General features: G+C 47.5%; 1 protein-coding gene across 3 annotated transcripts in view; it reads right to left on the reverse strand.

Moving 5' to 3' along the window:
* Positions 1-19,527, reverse strand: part of LOC127586711 (guanine nucleotide-binding protein G(I)/G(S)/G(T) subunit beta-2) — a 145,871-nt gene that overhangs the window by 22,698 nt on the left and 103,646 nt on the right. For all 3 annotated transcript variants that reach the window (XM_052044868.1, XM_052044867.1, XM_052044869.1), the window contains 3 exons: positions 18,488-18,526; positions 10,803-10,909; positions 3,155-3,218 (listed from right to left, as the gene is read on the reverse strand). In XM_052044868.1, coding sequence (XP_051900828.1) covers positions 3,155-3,218; positions 10,803-10,909; positions 18,488-18,526 — 210 coding nt within the window. The remainder of the gene's footprint in view (positions 1-3,154; positions 3,219-10,802; positions 10,910-18,487; positions 18,527-19,527) is intronic.

The raw sequence follows: 19,527 nt of genomic DNA on the forward strand, positions 1-19,527 counted from the left end.
CGGCCCATCGAGTCTGCTCCGCTACCTCACCACGAGCTAAACTATTCTCCCATCTAGCCCCAATTCCCGGCCTTTTCCCCATATCCCTTGATACCCTAATTAGATACCTATCAATCTCTGGCCATTTATCTCCTTCCGCTAACCGTATGATTGCTTTTGTTACATTAATGGCCAAACGATCCATTTTGTTTAAATGGAAGGATCCAATACCCCCTACTACTTTTCAATGGTTTTCTCAAACTATATCACGTTTAAACTTGGAAAAAATTAGGAGTGGTACTGTCGATCCTTCGCTTAAATTTGAAGATATTTGGAGTCCATTTATTCAATATTTTCACATTATGTGGATCCCCTTTCAATAATCTTCCAACTTAGAGGAACGGACTTGACGACATAATATCGCTCTGTTCCTACTGAGAAATTTTAGCCCAGTTTTTCTTTTCTTTTTTTTTTGTTGTTTGTTTTTCTTTTAAAAAGTTTCTTATTGTTTAGTTTATATTGTTTATAATTTTTTTTATTGATTTGGGATTTCTTTTAAATTTATATAATAAATTTTATTGTTCTTTATGATTATATGCTATGATTGTTATCCTGATCTCTTTGTATTACATATATAAATATTGATGCTATATATCAATCTGTATTAATTTGAAAACTAATAAAAAGATTGAAAAAGAAAGATACCTATCAATCTCTTCCTTAAACACCCCCGATGATCGGGCCTCCACAGCTGTAAATGGCAACGAATTCCATAAATCCACGACCCTCTGGCTAAAGAAGTTTCTCCTCATCTCTGTTCTAAATGGGTCCCCTCTAATTCTAAGACTGTGCCCTCTTGTCCTGGACTCACCCACCAGGGGAAACAACTTGGCCACATCTACTCTGTCCAGTCCTTTCAACATTCGAGATGTTTCCATGAGGTCCCCTCTCATTCTTCCGTACTCCAACGAGTACAGTCCAAGAGCCGACAATCGCTCATCGTATGTAAGCCCTTTCATGCTAAGAACCATCTTCGTAAATCTTCTCTGAACCCTCTCCAACATCAGTACATCCCTTCTGAGATAAGGGGCCCAAAACTGCACACAGTAATCCAGATCTGGCATTTGAATTTCCAAGGCCTAGAAGCAACGGACTATGTGCTGGAAAGTGGGATTGGTAATAGATGGGTAACTGGTGGTTGGCATGGACATGGTGGGCCGAAGAGTCTGCTTCTGTGCTGGAGCAACAAACCATCTGCAGGAGCAACTTAGCGGGTCGAGCTGCATCTGCGGGAGGAAAGGAATTGCTGACGTTTGGGGTCAAGTCCCTGTATCAAGGCTGAGAGTGGAGAGGGGAGATGGTCAGTATAAAGAGGGGGAGGAGAGCGGTGAGAACTCCCCCTCTCAGGGCACAAGCAGCCAACAACATTCCACCTGCTTTATCAGGAGGCTAATGGAGCTGGGAAGTTGTGTTGCAGTTATGCAAGACATTGGTGAGGCTGCACTTGGAGTACTATGCAGAGTTTTGGTCACCCCGTTATAGGTGAGATGTTATTAAACTAGAAAGAGTGCAGAAAAGATTTACCAGGATGTTGACTGGACTGGGGGCCTGAGTTACATGGACTGGGACAATTTTCTCTGGAGCATAGGAGATTGAGAGGTGACCTGATGGAGGTATATAAGATCATGAGGGGCATAGACAGCGTGAAGGCACAGTCTTTTTCCCAGGGAATGGGTGCTAAAAACAAGAGAGCATAGGTTTGATCAGAGGCGAGAGGTTTAAAAGGGACATAAGGGGCAGCTTCTTCACGCAAAGGGTGGTGCGTATTTGGAATGAGCTGCCAGAAATAGTGGTTGAGGCGGGCACATTAGCAACGTTTAAAAGCCATCTAGATAAGTCCATGGATAGGAGAGGTTTAGAGGGCTATGGGCCAAACACGGGCAGATGAGACCAGCTCAATGGACGAGTTGGGTGGAAAGGGCCTGTTTCTATGCTGTGTGACTCCTAACGCTCCTCAGACCTTCCCCCTCACTGTCCTCAAGCTACAGATGAACCACCTGATACTTTCCATCTACATTAAACTCAGGACTCAATTCGCCCTCTTCACCAAATCTGTCGAGACTAGAGGCTCCGGAGAGCAGGCAGGATTGAAATGGACCTTTCACTCCCCCTCTCCTCTTTACACCGGCCTCACGCTCAGTCCTGATGCAGGGTTTAGACCCAAAACACCACAATACCCTGCCACAGATGCTGCCTGACCCGCTGAGTTCCTCCAGCAGATTGTGTGTTGCTCCAGATTCCAGCATCTGCAGTCTCGTGTCTCCGTGCTGTACGGCTGCAAAAGTACTAAGATGTCAACCTGAAACGTTAACCCTGTTTCTCTCTCCACAGATGCTGCCTAATGGCTGTGTATTTCCAGAATTTTCTGCTTGTATTTCAGATCTGCAGTTTTTTTGGCCTTCTAAACAAAATATTCTAGATGGCACTTCAGTGTCAGAATGTTCAGAATGGGCTGCCGGAAATGGTGGTGGAGGCTGATACGATAGGGTCTTTTAAGAGACTGTTAGATCGGTATATGGAGCTGAGTAAAATAGAGGGCTATGGGTAAGCCTAGTAATTTCTACGGTAGGGACATGTTCGGCACAGCTTTGTGGGCCGAAGAGCCTGAATTGTGCTGTGATTGTTCTATGTTCTAAAACCTTGGGTCACCTCAGTTTATCCTTCAGCTCTGTTCCGAACCTAGCAAGGGCCAGAGAGAAGGCGAAGTGGAGAGAAAGATCACCCATTTACCACGAGGATCTTTGTGTGAGTTTTTTTTAAAATCACGTTGCACCATGAGTTTTGGAGAAAAACAAACAGACATAAAGATTCAATTGTCTTACTGGTGGCGGTGGTGTTGAGGGCAAAGTGAATGGATGTATCAAAATTTTAAAAGGTCCCATTGTGGGAAGGAGTGAGCTAGCTCAGTGTAACAAGTGACCCTTTATCGCAGTTCATGAGTTCCAGCACACAGATCCTTGTCAATTCGTCCATCTACTGCCAGCCCTCCCCTCCCCAACCCTGGGAGAGAACAGAAATCTCTCCTGCTTCTTCAGAATCGGGGCTGTAAATGTTAGTCTGGAAGTGAAGCACCAGGAATAGAGAACAAACAGGAGGCACCTTGCAGAAGTCCTACCTTATTTGTTGTATAGCTGTCCCAGATAATTAATTTTCCATCCTGAGAGGCGCTTACTAACAGTCTGTGGGATGAACACAAAGTATAATGAATCACAAAAGCAGTGAGAGCAAAACTAGTCAACAACAGAGAGGATGTGTGCATTTCTAAAGATGTCCTGAGAAATCCTCTTCTTCTACATTAACCCCTGCAACGCAAACCTCTTCCTCCACCCCCAAACAGACAGGAGCATAATTAAAAAGCAACTGTAATGTCCCTTCAATCTCTTCAGTGAGTGCTTCACAGCCAATTGGATATCTTCAAAATAAATTCGGCATTGCAACAAGCAAACGCGGTCGTTTTCTTGCAAACTAAATGAACACATTGATGCAATCATGAAGAAGGCAAGCTACTTCATTAGGAGTTTGAGGAGATTTGGTACGTCACCAAAGACTCTTGCAAATTTCTACAGATGTATGGTGGAGAGCATCTGACTGGTTGCATCACCGCCTGGTACGGAGGCTGCAGAGGGTTGTAGATTCAGCCAGCTCCATCACGGGCACAACCCTCCCCACCATCAAGGACATCTTCAAGAGGCAGTGCCTCAAAAAAGCAGCCTCCATCACTAAAGACCCTCACCATCCGGGACATGCCCTCTTCACATTACTACCATCGGGGAAGAGGTACAGAAGCCCAAAGTCCCACACCACCAGGTTCAGGAACAGCTACTTCCCTTCAACCATTCTGTTCTTGAACCAATCTGCACAACTCTAATCACTGCAGTTTAGCAACACTATGACCACTTTTGCAATACAACGAATTTTTCTTTGGTTCTAATTATGTTCCTTCTTGTAAAAATTGTGCATAATTTATGTTTTTCTTGTGAATGTTGTGTATCTGATGCTCTGTGCCTGTGATGCTGCTGCAAGTAAGTTTTTCATTGCACCTGTGTACACATGGACGTGCAGCTGACAATAAACTTGACTTTGACATGGGATGAGCTGACAAGAAGGGTTTATATTTATGAAGTGGTTCAACTGAATGGCCATCAAGATGTTGTTGCATTTTACAAAGGAATCCACATCTACAGGCCATCAATATGTAATAAACACAACCGTGACAGTAATAGCACTTAGACAAAGAGCAAGGCTTCCTGTAATCCACATCAATCTGAATGTACGTGCCCATACAATATTGGAGTAGTACTTCCATTTCATCCACTAATGGCTCTTCCAAATTTTAATTTTTTAAAAAATTTTATTTACAGCGTGGTAACAGGCCCTTCCGGCCCAACGAGTCTGCACCACCCATTTTTTAAACCCAAATTAACCTACCCGTATGTCTTTGGAATATGGGAGGAAACCGGAGCACCTGGAGGAAACCCACGCAGACACGGGGAGAACGTACAAACTCCTTACAGACAGTGACGGGAATCGAACCCCGATCGCTGGCGCTGTAATAGCCTCGCACTAACCGCTATGTTACCGTTCCGCCAAGTTATTATGCAACGGGCTGAACCCTTTGAGCGAAAGCTTCACTTGGATCACAAGATCACAGGACACAGGGGCAGAAGTAGGCCATTCAGCCCATCGAGTCTTCTCTGCTACCTCACCATGAGCTAAACTATTCTCCCATCTAGCCCCAATTCCCGGCCTTTTCCCCATATCCCTTGATACCCTGACTAATTAGATACCTATCAATCTCCTCCTTAAACACCCCCAATGATTGGGCCTCCACAGCTGTATGTGGAAATGACTTCCATAAATCCACGACCCACTGGCTAAAGAAATTTCTCCTCATTTCTGTTCTAAATGGGTACCCTCTTAATTCTAAGACTGTGCCCTCTAGTCCTGGACTCACCCACCAAGAGATCCTCTGCAGGTGAGGAAGATGTACTTCGACCCTGCTTTTGGGTGTGGCCTGTTGGGAGTGACGTCATCTGAGTTGAAGGCTTGGGATTCAATCCCACTCCAGACGCTTGGAGTCATACAGCACGGAAACAGGCCCTTTAGCCCAACTGGTCCATGCCGACCAAAATGCCCATCTAAGCTAGTCCCATATTCCTCAGAACCTTTCCTATCCATGTACCTGTCTTTTAAATGTTGTTGATGTACCTGCCTCAACCACACTTCAGGCAGCTTGTTCCATATACTGGCCACCCTCTGGGTGAAGAAGTTGCCCCTCAGGTTCCTATTAAACCTCTCCCCCCTCACCTTAAACCTGTGCCCTCTGTGCGTAACACAGCGTAGTATTCCCGAGCAGTACTGAGGGAATACCACACTGGAAGAAGGCATTTAACTTTTTGATGAAAATATTCACAGAGCGGCAAAGAATGTCGAACCTGAGCAATAGTGACAAATACTACAGCTGCAGCTTGGAAGTAAACTGGACTAAGCTACGGCAGGGAGAAACTGTTTTGCTAATAATATTAGAACAACGAAGAGCCAGACTGACAACTCACGTCACTTGAGGAGGACTCAAGTGACCTGGAAACTTTGTGGGAGACCCTTGCTGCTTTCATCGTGACCACACTCCAATGATGGAGACTTCATGGTCACTCAGTGACCTGCAGCTCCTAGAAGGTGCACTGGAAAATCTACGTACCGAACCTGTACCAGGTTATACCGGTTGTAGATCAGAGACTCCATCTGTTCCAACTTGAAGAGGAACAGCTCCAAGGCAGAGAAACATTTCAGAGAATGTATTTATTTTTGAATAAATTCCAGTGCATCACAGACACCAGCCTCCCCTCCATGGTCTTTACCTCTCGCCGTCTTGGTGAAGCAGCCAGCATAATCAAAGACCCCACCCACCAGGGTCATTCTCTCTTCTCCCATCAGGCAGAAGATACAAGGGCCTGAGGGCACGTACCACCAGGCTCAAGGACAGCTTCTACCCCACTGTGATAAGACTATTGAACGGTTCCCTTATATAATGAGATGGACTCTGACCTCACGATCTACCTTGTTGTGACCTTGCACCTTATTGCACTGCACTCTCTCTGTAGCTGTGACACTTTACTCTGTACTGTTATTGTTCTTACCTGTACTACCTCAATGCACTCCGTACTAACTCAATGTAACTGCACTGTGTAATGAATTGACCTGTATGATCGGTTTGCAAGACACGTTTTTCACTGTACCTCGGTACAAGTGACAATAATAAACCAATACCAACACCATTAATTTAAATCTACTTACTTAATATTTAAATATCTTAATTTTTAAAATGCCTTAAATTTAACAGTATGATTAACATAGCATTTTGAAATACTTCTCAATGCTTGTAGGTGTCAAAGACATTCAAAAATTCCAGGCTTTCTGATGATTCTGACAACACTGTGGACAGAACCGTCAAGGCAGTTCTGGGGCGAGGTCAGTGGTTCAGGGGTTCGAGACTGGGGCCTGGCCCCAGGCAAGGGAGCGACGGAGGTAGGTGGGTCTCTGAGGCAGGCTGCACTGAAGCACCCCACGGCCTGATGTGCCCACGAGTCTTGTGTGTCTCTGGGTTAGGTGAACTGGGGCCAAAAGGCTGATTGTTGTGCTGCAAGTTGGATGGAATGAAGCTAGACCACACTCAAAACCCCAAGGCAGAGAAGAGGGCCACGTGTGTTGCTCCAGATTCCAGCACCTGCAGTCCCTTGTACCCCAGACACAAGAGTCTGCAGAACCTGGGATGTGAATCAACACACAAGATGCTGGAGGAACTCTGTAGGTCAGGCAGCATCTGTGGGGGGGGGGGAATGGACAGCTGACGTTTCGGGTCGAGACCCTTCATCTGTACTGGTCAGTCAGCCTGATTCAAAAGGGGTGTTAATTGAGGGTTAGGTGAGTATACAGGAGCTGTGGTGGAACTGTTTAGAGTCATACAGCACGGAAACAGGCCCTTCGGCCCAACTGGTCCATGCTGACCACAGCATCCTCCCTGCTTAGTCCCAGTTGCCCGGGTTCAGCCCATAACCGTCCAAGCCCCTCCCCTCCAGGTACCTATCCAAATGCCTCTTAAATGTTGCAATTGCATCCGCCTCAACCACTTCCTCTGGCAGCTCGTTCCAGGTACTCCCCACCCTCTGTGTGAAGTAGTTACCTCTCAGGTCTCTTTTAAATCTCTCTCCTCTTTCCTTGTGTCTGTGCCTTCTAGTTATGGACTCCCCAAGACTGGGGAAAAGTCTCTGACTGTCCACCTTATCCATACCCCTCATGATTTTATAAACTTCTATGAGGTCACCCCTACAAGGAATAAAGATCCAGCGAGGCTGACCTCTCCCTATAACTCAGGCCCTTCAGTCCAGGCAGCACGTAGCCGTTAGCGTAATGCTATTACAACGCCAGAGACCCGGGTTCAATTCCGGCCGCTATCTGTAAGGAGTTTGTACATTCTCCCCGGCTCTGTGTGGGTTTCCTCCGGGTGCTCTGGTTTCCTCCCACATTCCAAAGACGTACGGGTTAGGAAGTTGTGGGCGTGCTATGTTGGCGTCAGAAGCATGGCGACACTTGCGGGCTGCCCCCAGAACACTCTATGCAAAAGATGCATTTCACTGTGTGTTTCAATGTATGTGTGACTAATAAAGAGATCTTATCTTATCTAAATCTCTTCTGTACCCTCTCCAGCTTGACAATGTCTTTCCTATAAAAGGGCGACCAAAACTGTACACTGTACTCCAAGTGCAGCCTCACCAACGACTTATATACCTGCAACATAATGTCCCCGCTCCTGAACTCGATGCCCTGACCGATGAAGGCCAGCTTGCTAAATGCCTTCTTCACCACCCTGTCTACTTGCGGTGCTGTGAGTATATCAACGCTACAGTCTCAGCTGAACACTGACAGCATCAAGAACAATGCACGACTTAGTGACGACAGCACTGATATTAAGAATTAAGACCCTGGCACTGATCCAGGCACCATAACCAAGTGTGAGAAAGACACGTTTCTCGAAGGAGAGGGGACTCTTGAAGGAGCTTTTGGAACGCGGGCAGATGGGACCAGCTTGCTGGGCAACACAGTCGGCATGGACGAGTTGGGCCGAAGGGCCTGTATGACTCTCTGAGATGGATTAGAGGAACAGAGGACGTGTAATCCAGTGAATAAAAGAAGTTTTCCTCTTGCGCCTTATTCCCATCTGACCTAACAGTCAGCCCCTGCTGAGCTGTGGAGGGTTGTTTGTGTTGGTAAGGGAATCTTCAGTTGCCACTGAACATACAGCGGCCTGTGACAGCTGGTGAACAGAGAAGCGAAATGTGAGAACAGCGATTCTTACGTTGGGATAAACCGGCTCAGACAACCGCATCAGATCCAGTCACGGAGGAAGGACGACGGTGGGCTGTTCACAGCACTGGTTCTACTCCTCAACACACCCCATCCCAGGCAGCATCCCGGAAAACTCCTTCTCCAGTGCCAAAACATCCCACTGTGTAGTGGCCCAACCTGCAACAACGTACCCCGGGACTGGACAAGTAGGGATAGTTTGCAGGATCGTAAAGGAGGAGGATGTTACAGAGAGAGCAGAGGAGGACAGGTTAGCAAGGGGGATTGAAGTCATGGAGCCTGCAGAGAAACCTGTCACTCCCAATGTCCTTGCTCTCGGCTGGGATGGGGTGTCTCAGTTACCAGGGGAGACTGGATAGGCTTGGAAACAGAGAAGGCTGCGGGAGGACCTGGATTGAGTTAGACGCCATGATGAAGAGCAGGATTAGGGTTGTCACAGAGTTAAACAGCATGGAAAAAGGCCCTTCGGCCCAACTCATCCATGCTGACCAAGATGTCTATCCGAGCTAGTCCCATGTGCCTGCATTTGGCCTGTATCTCTCAAGATGGCGCCGGAGTGTGGCGACTCATTGCAAGCTGCTCTCTACAGATCTACTCATTACCCTTACTATAATCGTTCTACACTTTTAAATTTATGTCACTAACTATCACTGATAATGTTCTTTTAAGTCTTCTTACAGGGCTGGCGATACATCAATGCACTCTGTACTACCTCAATGCACTCTGTACTAACTCAATGTAACTGCACTGTGTAATGAATTGACCAGTACGATCGGTATGCAAGACAAGTTTTTCACTGTACCTCGGTACAAGTGACAATAATAAAGCAATACCATAAACCTTTCCTATCCATGTATCTGTCTTTTAAACATTGTTATTGTACCTGTCTCTACCACTTCCTCTGGCAGCTCGTTCCACATACCCACCACCCTCCTGTGTGAAAAAGTTGCCCCTCAAGGTCCCTTTTAAATCTTTCCCCCTCTCACCCTAAACCTATGCCCTCTCACTTTTGGCTTCCCAACCATGGAAAAACTGTGACCATCCACCTTATCTATGCCCTTTCCGGTTTTGTAAACCTCTAAGGTGGCCTCTCAGTTTCCTACGCTCCAGGGAAAACCTCCCTAGACTGGAGTGTGAAAAACGTTTCTCATTAGCACAGGTGTCTGTAACCAGAGGGCACAGTTTTAAGGTATGAAGATTCAGAAGGTTTTTTGTTAAACCCAGAGGGTAGTTACAATCTAAAGCTTGACTTCCCCCGGGGGAGGGCAAGACGGGTACTCTCAGTGGTACTTCGATGATGCCACAGCGTTGAAGGCTCAAGACTGAGTGGGGTTGGTACAGATAACTCTACGACCTGCACCAGTCCCTGTTTCATCCCCCATCATTGGTGACGGTGCCCTCAGCTGCCTATGAGATATCTTTATTAGTCATGTGTACATCGAAACACACAGCGAAATGCACCTTTTACGTAGAGTGTTCTGGGGGCAGCCCACAAATGTCACCACGCTTCCAGCGCCAATGGAGCATGCCCACAACTTCCTAACCCACACGTCTTTGGAATGTGGGAGGAAACCCACGCAGACACAGGGAGAACATACAAATTCCTTACAGACAGTGGCAGGAATTGAACCCGGGCCGCTGGCACTGCAATAGCGTTACGCTAACCGCTACACTACCGTGCCTGACCTTGCCGACAGTTCTGGAATTCCACCTCCCTCAGAGAATGCAGAACTGTACGGCACAGGAACAGGCCCTTCGGCCCACGATGTCTGTGCCGAACACGATGCTGAATTAAACTAAACCAAACCCCTTCTGCCTGCACACGATCCACATCCCTCCACTCCCTGCACATTCATGTGTCTAAGAGCCTCTTAAACCCCTCTATCGTATCTGCCCCCACCACCACCCCTGGCAGCCTGTTCCAGGCACCCACCGCGCTCTGTGTAAACAAAAAACCTGCCCCGCACATCTCCTTTAATCTTGCCCCCTCTCACCTTAAATGCATGCCCTCTGGTACTCGACATTTCTACCCTGGGCAAAACATTCTGACTGTGCCTCTCATAATTTTATAAACTTCCAGCTGGTCTCTCCTCAGCCTCCAGAGAAAACAACCCGAGTTTGTCCAACCTCTCCTTACATCTCATGCCCTCTGATCCAGGCAGCATCCTGGTGAACCTCTTCTGCACCCTCTCCAAAGCCTCCACATCCTTCCTGTCATGGGGCTGACCAGAACTGCACGCAAGTGTGGCCCAACCAAACTCTCCTCAAAACCATCCCAGGCCAAATACTGGATCACCGGCTTGCGAACTCCAAGTCCTGCAAAAGGGCCTGGAGAGTTTCACTGCGTTAAGGCTGCTGTGTAAACAGAAGATGCAGCAGTCTGCCTCGAGCGGTGCACAAACCTGGAGTCCGTGCCCCAGTGCATGGCGTAGATCTTGGCCAAGTGACCCCTCAAGGTGCGGCGCGTGCGCATCTGGATCCTCCCAACCGGATCGAGGGCAGCCGTGATCTGGAACAAAACACATATCAGACTGGAGGTCAACACAAAATGAGGCCACATCTGGGATACTGTGTTCAGTTTCGGTCGCCCTGCTAGAGGAAAGATGCCATTAAACTGGGAAGAGTGCAGAGGAAAGTTACGAGGATGTTGCCAGGATTCGAGGGACTGAGTTACGGACAGAGGTTGGGCAGGTTGGGACAATTTTCATTGGAGTGTAGGGGTGATCTTATAGAGGTGGATAAAATCATGGGGCATAGATAGGGTGAATGCACAGTCTTTTTCCCATGCTTGGAGAATCAAGAACTAGAGGGGCACGGTAGTGTAGCAGTTAGCGTAACGCTTTACAGCGCCAGTGACCCGGGTTCAAATCCGGCCACTGTCTGTAAGGAGTCTGTACATTCTCCCCGTGTCTGCGTGGGTTTCCTCCGGGTGCTCCGGTTTCCTCCCACATTCCAAAGACGTACGGGGTAGGAAGTTGTGGACGTGCTATGTTGGCGCCAGAAGCGTGACGACACTTGCAGGCTGGCCCCCCCAGAACACTCTACGCAAAAAGATGTATTTCACTGTGTGTTTTGATGTACATGTGACTAATAAAGATATCTTACCTTTAAGGTGATAGGGGAGAGATTTAATAGGAAACTGAGGGGCAACTTTTTCACCCAGAGGGTGGTCCGTATATGGAACGAGCTGCCAGAGGAAGTGGTTGAGATAGGTACAATACACTTAAACGGTACTTGGACGGGTACATAGATAGGAAAAGTTCAGAGGGATATAGGCCAAACGCAGGTAAATGGGACAAGCTCAGGTGGGAACCTTGGTCGGCATGGACGAGTTGGGCCTGATTCTCAGGCAGGTTCTGAACCTTGACGCAGGATGCTGTGAAAGGCCCTTTTCAGTGGTTTCAGTAAACACCGCCCCAATCAGGTCACACCGCACGTTAAAAGATTTCCAACTGGGACTCACAAGAGCTACCCCACCGACACAAGAATCAATGCGCAAAGATCATTAAATGTCATGGACAGCTACAGAAAATAAACAAATAGGCCAATGGTTCGCTGGCCTTGTAGCTGGACAGCTGGCGTATGAGGGTTGGGATTATGTTACAGCTCTGGTCAGTCCACATCTGGAATACTGCGGCCTGTTGTGTGCACCATGTCCCAGGAAGGGAATATTGCACTTGGAGGGAGTGCAAAATGGTCCTTTCACCAGGGGTAAATTGCAAGGAGAGGTAATTGGTTTATTAGTGTCTTGTGTACCGAGGTACAGTGAAAAACCTTGTTTTGCACGTCATCCATACAGATCATTTCATTACAACAGTGCATTGAGGCAGTACAAGAGAAAACAATAACAGAGTTCAGAATAAAGTGTTACAGTTACAGAGAAAGTGCAGTGCAGGCAGACAATAAGGTGCAAGGTCATAACGAGGTAGATTGTGAGGTTAAGAGTCCATTTTATCGTACTAGGGAACCGTTCAATAGTCTTATAACAGCGGGATAGAAGCTGTCCTTGAGCCTGGTGGTACGTGCTTTCAGGCTTTTGTATCTTCTGCCTGTTGGGAGGAGGGAGAAGAGAGGATGACCAGGGTGGGTGGGGTCTTTGATTATGTTGGCTGCTTTACTCAGGCAGCGGGGAGTGTAGATGGAGTTAACTCAGGGGTTTACTCCCTATATGCTGCTAGAAGTTTTCAGCATGTGAGGGAGGTGTGAGGGGGAAACTGATGGGGAAAAGGAGTCCAGGACCAGGAGATATAACATCAGTGAAAAACTTTTGTCTTGTGTGCCATTCAGGTGGATCGTGCCATACATAAAAGTACATGGAGGTAGTAAAAAGACAGCAGAATGCAGAATATAGTGTAGCAGCTACAGAGGAAGTACAGTGCAGGTCAGTGAATAAAGTGCAAGGGCCACGACGAGGTAGATTGGAAGATCAAGAGTTCATCTTTAGCGTATGAGAGGTCCGTTCAAGAGTCTGATAACAGCAGGATAAAAGCTGTCCTTGAGCCTGGTGGTACGTGCTTTCAAGCTTTTGTATCTTCTGCCCGATGGGAGAGGGGAGCAGAGAGAATGAGCGGGGTGGGTGGGGTCCTCGGTTATAATTAGAGCCATAATCACCCACCGTGCTTTTAGCCGCATCTGCCACAGCTCTGGGAGTCAGCAGAGAGTTTTGAAAACCCTTCTGCAAGCAGGGAGTGGTAGAAGCTTGGAACCTCAGCAAGCGGTCATAGTTGCTTGTTCATTTTAAATGCAAATTTGAGGGGCTGATTTACGGAATCAAGGGGATTAATTTTAAATGGGAGATTATGGGCTGATTTAAGCAGTCTTGGTACATGGAGACTGGCAACACAAGAGTGAGTGACTAATATCCTTCACCTGCTCAGCTGCACCAGAGTCATACTGAACAAGACCGAGCAGGAGGTCACAGGGACGTTTAATGTTGCCACAACAGAAGGTAACAAACTGCGTGAAAGATTTTAATCGTCTCTCACTAAAAGCATCAGCTGTTAAGGGAGTGGGCAGTGCTCCAAGGGGCTCCACTGACCCCTCTCCACTGTAGCATCCCGTGGTCAGGATGTGGGCAGCGACCTTTTTATAAGAGCCACCCTGTGGTCCCACACTCCTCCCCAAACCCCCCACTCCCCCCCCCCCACCACCCCCATGACAGCTCCCTGACAACGCTCGTTGGCTCCTCCCTCACCAGACCTAAACCATGAAGAGCTTTGACCGAGTGAACTCAGAGCAACGCCCCAGGGCAGAAGATCAATAACCGGAAAAAGGTGCCCGAAGGTGACTTGTGAAAGAACCAGAAGAGATACGAGGGAAACGTCTTCCTAAGCTATGAGTTACGATGACCAGGAATGGGTTGCTCAATAGGATGGGGGTAGATGATTCAATTGTAATATCTGAAACCAAATCTTATAGTAATACAGCACAGAAACAGGCCCTTCGGCCCATCTGGTCCATGCCGACCAAGATTCCCATTTGCCTGTGTTTGGCCCATATCCCTCGAAACCTTCCCTATCCATGTACCTATTCCAAGTGCCTTTAAAATGTTGACATACCTGCTTCAACCACTTCCTCTGGCAGCTCGTTCCATATACTGACCACCCTCTGGGTGAAAAAGTTGCCCCTCAGGCTCCTATTAAATGCCTCCCCTCTCACCTTAAACCTGTGCCCCTCTAGTTCTTGATTCCCCAAATCTGGGAAAAAGATTGTGCACATTCACCCTATCTATGCCCCTCATGATTTTATACACCTCTATAAGATCACCCCTCATTCTCCTACGCTCCAATGAAAAAAGTCCCAATTTGCTCAACCTCTCTCCATAACTCAGTCCCTCAAGTCCTGGCAACATCCCCCTAAATCTCCTCTGCACGCTTTCCAGCTTAATGGCATCTCTCCTATAACAGGGCGACCAAAACTGAACACAATATTCCAAATGCGGCCTCACCAACGTCTCGTACAACTGCAACATAACGTCCCGACTTCCGTACTGACTGATGAAGGCCAGCGTGCCAAACGCCTTCTTCACCACCCTGTCTACCCGTGACGACACTTTCAGGGACCGTGTACTTGTCCTCCTAGATCCCTCTGTTCTACAACACTTTACCGCTTACTGTGAAAGTCCTACCCAATTAAGGGGGGGAAAATTGCTGGGCAATGTAGAACGAACAGAAATGAATACATCTACCATAGATCAGCAGAGACTGAATGGATGAAGCTTCTTGCCGTGACGTACATCTCTCTATGATCACAAACAGGAGAGTCCTCCTTGGCCCGTAGCTCAGTTTATAAGGACTAACGAATAGTGGCCACCACTGCCTGGAAAATCACTCCATACACTCAAAGGAACTGCAACCCTTGACAGACCAAGGAACTAAAACCTCTTGCCAAAGATTACTGGAGTACAGTTTTGGTCTCTGTATTCAGGAAAGAATATCCTTGCCTTGGTGGCATTGACTAGGTTGACTGCTGGCTTGTCTGAGCAGATTTAGGGGTTAGAAGAATGAGTGGTAATCTTATTTAAGATAAAAGATCTAGAAGAGGTAGATGCCATTTCCCTTGGTGGGAGAATACTAAATTAGGGCATCTTGTTGATAGTGAAGCAGGTTACAATGAATTGCAGAGAGATCTTGATCAGTTTGGGAGATGGGCTGAGGAACGGCAAATGGATTTCAACTTACATAAGTGTGAGGTGATGCATTTTGGACAGTTAAACCAGGGTAGGACGTACACAGTAAATGGCAGGGCACTGACGAGTGTTGTGGAACAGAGGGACCTGGGACTACAAGTGCACAGTTTCCTGAAAGCGGCCACACAAGTAGACAGGGTGTTGAAGAAGGCGTTTAGCTCGCTTGCCTTCATCAGTCAGGACATCGAGTTTAGGAGTAGGGACATTATGTTGCAGTCATACAAGTCGTTGGTGATACCACACTTGGGAGTACCGTGTACAGTTCTGGTCGCCTTGTTATAGGAAAGACATTGTCAAGCTAGAGAGGGTGCAGAAGAGATTTACGAGGATGCTGCCCAGACTAGAGAGCTTGAGTTATAGGGAGAGGTTGGCCTCGCGGGATCTTTATTCCTTGGGGTGTGGGGTTGACCTCATAAGTTTATAAAATCTTGAGGGGTATGGATAAGGTGGACGGTCATAGTCTTTTCCCCAGGGTTGGGGAGTCCATAACTAGAGGGCACAGACACAAGGTAAGAAGGGAGGGATTTAAAAGAGACCTGAGAGGTAACTTCTTCACACAGAGGGTGGGGAGTACCTGGAACGAGCTGCCAGAGGCAGGTACAATTGCAACATTTAAGAGGCATTTGGACAGGTACATGGAGGGGAGGGGCTTGGAGCGTTGTGGGCCGAACACGGGGAACTGGGACTAGCAGGGAGGATGCTGTGGTCAGCATGGACCAGTTGGGCTGAAGGGCCTGTTTCCGTGCTGTATTATTCTATGAGGTCTAGAATTAGGGGATTAGATTTTAGGATTAAACGGTACTCATTTAAATTGGGAGGAATTCCTCCTCTTGGGAAAACTGTGAATGGTCGGAGAGCTGCACCTCAGGTGAGCAAATCTATTCAAAACCCAGATTATTCGATGACAGGGGAATGAAAGGTAGGTGGGAACCCAGCCAGGAAGTCAATGATTAGATCAACTGTGAAGGTATTCAATGGGGCAAAAGCGTAGACTGCCCTTGTTCCTATGTCTTTTGTTCTTATTACAGAACAGCAGGGACTCAGTGAAGAGGGTGCATTATCCTTTAAGTTCAGCAGGGTTACAAATCACTCAAATATATGGCATCAGTTCAACCAGTCAGCCGAAATCTCACAGCAGTCGAGGACAGCTACTTCCCTTCAACCATTCAGTTCTTGAACCAACCGGCACAACCCTAATCACTACAGCACCAAAATGGACTTCTGATTTTTAAAAAAAATTCTGTGTACTTCCTTGTAAAAACTGCGTATAAAATTATGTGATGTTCTTATGAATGTTGCGTCTCTGATGCTATGTGCCTGTGATGCTGCTGCAAGTTTCTCACTGCCCTGTGCACACGTGGACTTGAGCAGATGACAATAAACTCGACTTTTATCTTGGTTTTGCATTGTGCAGTGAAGGCCACAGCAATCCCAACATCTCCAATCAGTGCTGAATGAACGCATCTCAAACTAGGGTGCTGTAAACACCTTGGGTGCCCTTGGACAGAGCAGCAAAAATTGGCTATAAATTCCATTCTGGATGTGTTGGCTGGCAGTGCAACATGTGCACTGAGCAAGGATGGGAGTGCAGAATGATTTCACTTTGCATGAGAAAGCCTGGGCAACTTGAGCAGCAACAGCAGAACCAGAGAGCCCAAGCAACGCTCGGCTCCGTCACACTGGTAGGGGCACAGGAATGAGTGGTGATTGTCGCCTGCACACTTTTGGTGCAGGAAGTTTCTGGGTACAACTTTTCACTCATGTGAAGCCACCGTTATTAAAAACATTGAAAATATGCTGGAACTGGCAAAACTCCCACTAGCGCAATGATTACCTGGGACTAATCCTAGCTCTAAATGGGAGTTTGCTCCTTAGCATTCTTTCCGTGAGAACCGATGGACAATTGGAGAGGAAGTCAGGAGAACACACACCAGTCCTCATTGAGAGGTCAGCAGTGGAAAGGGTTAGTAGCCTCACGTTCCTGGGCATCAACATCTCAGAGGATTTATCCTGGGCCCAACACATTGATGCAATCACGAAGAAGGCACATCAGCGGCTCTACGTCGTAGGAGTTTGAGGAGATTCAGTACGTCACCAAACACTCTCACAAATGTCTATAGATGTACGGTGGGGAGCATCCGACTGTTGCATCAACCGCCTGGTATGGAGGCTCCAATGCACAGGATCGCAAAGAGGCTGCAGAGGGTTGTAGACTCAGCCAGCTCCATCACAGGCACAACCCTCCTCACCATCGAGGACATCTTCAAGAGGTGGTGCCTCAAGAAGGCAGCATCCATCACTAAGGACCCTCACCATCCGGTACATGCCCTCTTCTCATTACTACTGTTGGGGAGGAGGTACAGGAGCCCGAAGACCCACACTCAACGATTCAGGGAACAGCTTTCTTCCCCTCCGCCATCAGATTTCTGAACGGACCATGACCACTACCTCATTCATTATTCCTTTTTTTTTGTACTACTTAAATATTTATAGATTTTTACGTCTTGCACTGTAGTGCTGCTGCCAACTAATTTCACATCATATTTCAGTGATAATAAATCCGATTCTGACACAGGCTATGAAGCAACTAAACTGTGGTGTTTGTTGTCAGCTTTCTTGCTGGAGGGTCACCGCACTAACCTGCGGGCAGATGGTCAGGTGAAGTCTAAGCTTTTAGAATCAAAATCGCCCCATACAGGAGGGATGTGGAGGCTTTGGAGAGGGTGCGGAAGAGGTCACCAGGATGCTGTCTGGATTAGAGGGTATGAGCTGTAAGGAGAGACTGGACAAACTTGGGTTGCTTTCTCTGGAGAATCAGAGGCTTGAGGGGAGAGCTGATAGAGGTTTATAAAATTATGAGAGGTAGACAGTCAGGAGGTCTTTTTCCTCTCCAGGGTAGAAATATCAAGTACTAGAGGACTTGCATTTAAGGTGAGGGGGGAAGTTTAAGGAGATGCGTGGCGCAAGTTCTAATTTTTACCAGAGTGGTGAGTGCCTGGAACACGCTTGCCAGGGGAGGTGGTGGAGGCGGATATGATCGTGGGAGTTAAGAGGTTGTTAGATACATGAATATGCAGAGAATGAAGGGGTATGGATTATGTGCAGGCAGATGGAGTTAGTTTCATTTGGCTTTGTGTCAGCACAGACATCCTGTGCTGTACTGTTCTATGTTCCAAAATCATTCAGAAGGCAACTTAAAGCTGGAATTGATTCACTCAGGTTCAGGCCACAGTTGGTAAGTGTTCTCTCCCCCCTCCCTCATCTATCAGCACCTAAAACCCTCTTGATTATAAAGCAGTGGTGGCAGCTCCCTCCGTTACCCACGCAACGAGTGGGAGGAGCTCAGAGATGTGATGGGAACCCATTTCGTCTCACTGACGGAGCAGTCGCGTGTCTCACCTGGGTCAGTGTTGAATCCCCACATGCTTTCCTTGCGTCCTGCAGAGAAAAGACACAGGGGGGTGGTTAGTTCAAACTGGCTGAGCAAGATTCTCCCAATCTATAACCTTGCCTCATCCTGCACACCGACCAACCTCCTTCTGAAAGTGGAGACACAGGAGTATGGCAGATGCTGGAATTAGAGCAAAACACACACACACATGATCAGATCAGATCTTTATTAGTCCACATGTATGTCGAACACACAGTGAAATGCAGCTTTTGCGTAGAGTGTTCTGGGGGGCAGCCGCAAGTGTCACCACGCTTCCGGCGCCAACATAGCATGCCCACAACTTCCTACCCGTACGTCTTTGGAATGTGGGAGGAAACTGGAGCACCCGGAGGAAACCCACGCAGACACGGGGAGAACGTACAAAACTCCTTACAGACAGCGACGGGAATCGAACCCCCAATCGCTGGCGCTGTAATAGCGTCGTGCTAACCACTGCGCTACCGTGCTCCCATATTCCGTATTCCCATTGTATTGTTAAAGCAAGCCCACATCCTCATTAACAGAGTAATACAAGAGTTAAAAAAAACTGTTGGAGGTACTCAAGGGGTCGGGCATCATCTGTGAGGGAAGTGGACAGTCGACGTTTCTGGCTAGTCTTACACTAGAGGGAAAAACACTGAGGTATTTTACAGTTGCTTCTTGCATTGATGTGATGCCTGCTGATTGGGGAAAGATGTCAGTACATTGCAGTCATCATGCTACAGCCCAATGTCGACCGTTCCATTCCCTCTGCAGATGCTGCCCGACCCGCTGAGTTCCTCCAGCAGTCCAGCATCTGCGGTCCTCCTGTCTCTCAAGAGTTGTACTAAAGCTCTGAAGAAGCAAAAGATTCCAGTCACCTGAATCATATGAGCCCATACGTGAACCGAATACCTGCTTCAATAATGAGGTCTCACTACATTTCAATATCTTGTTTGGGCCAAGGTAAGTTTAGGAAAACCTTGACCATCCCTCTTCCTGCGCAGGCACGGCAGTTGCAGTGTAGCGG

This window comes from Pristis pectinata, chromosome 37 (assembly GCF_009764475.1).
Source record: "Pristis pectinata isolate sPriPec2 chromosome 37, sPriPec2.1.pri, whole genome shotgun sequence".
Classification (NCBI taxonomy): Eukaryota; Metazoa; Chordata; class Chondrichthyes; order Rhinopristiformes; family Pristidae; genus Pristis; species Pristis pectinata.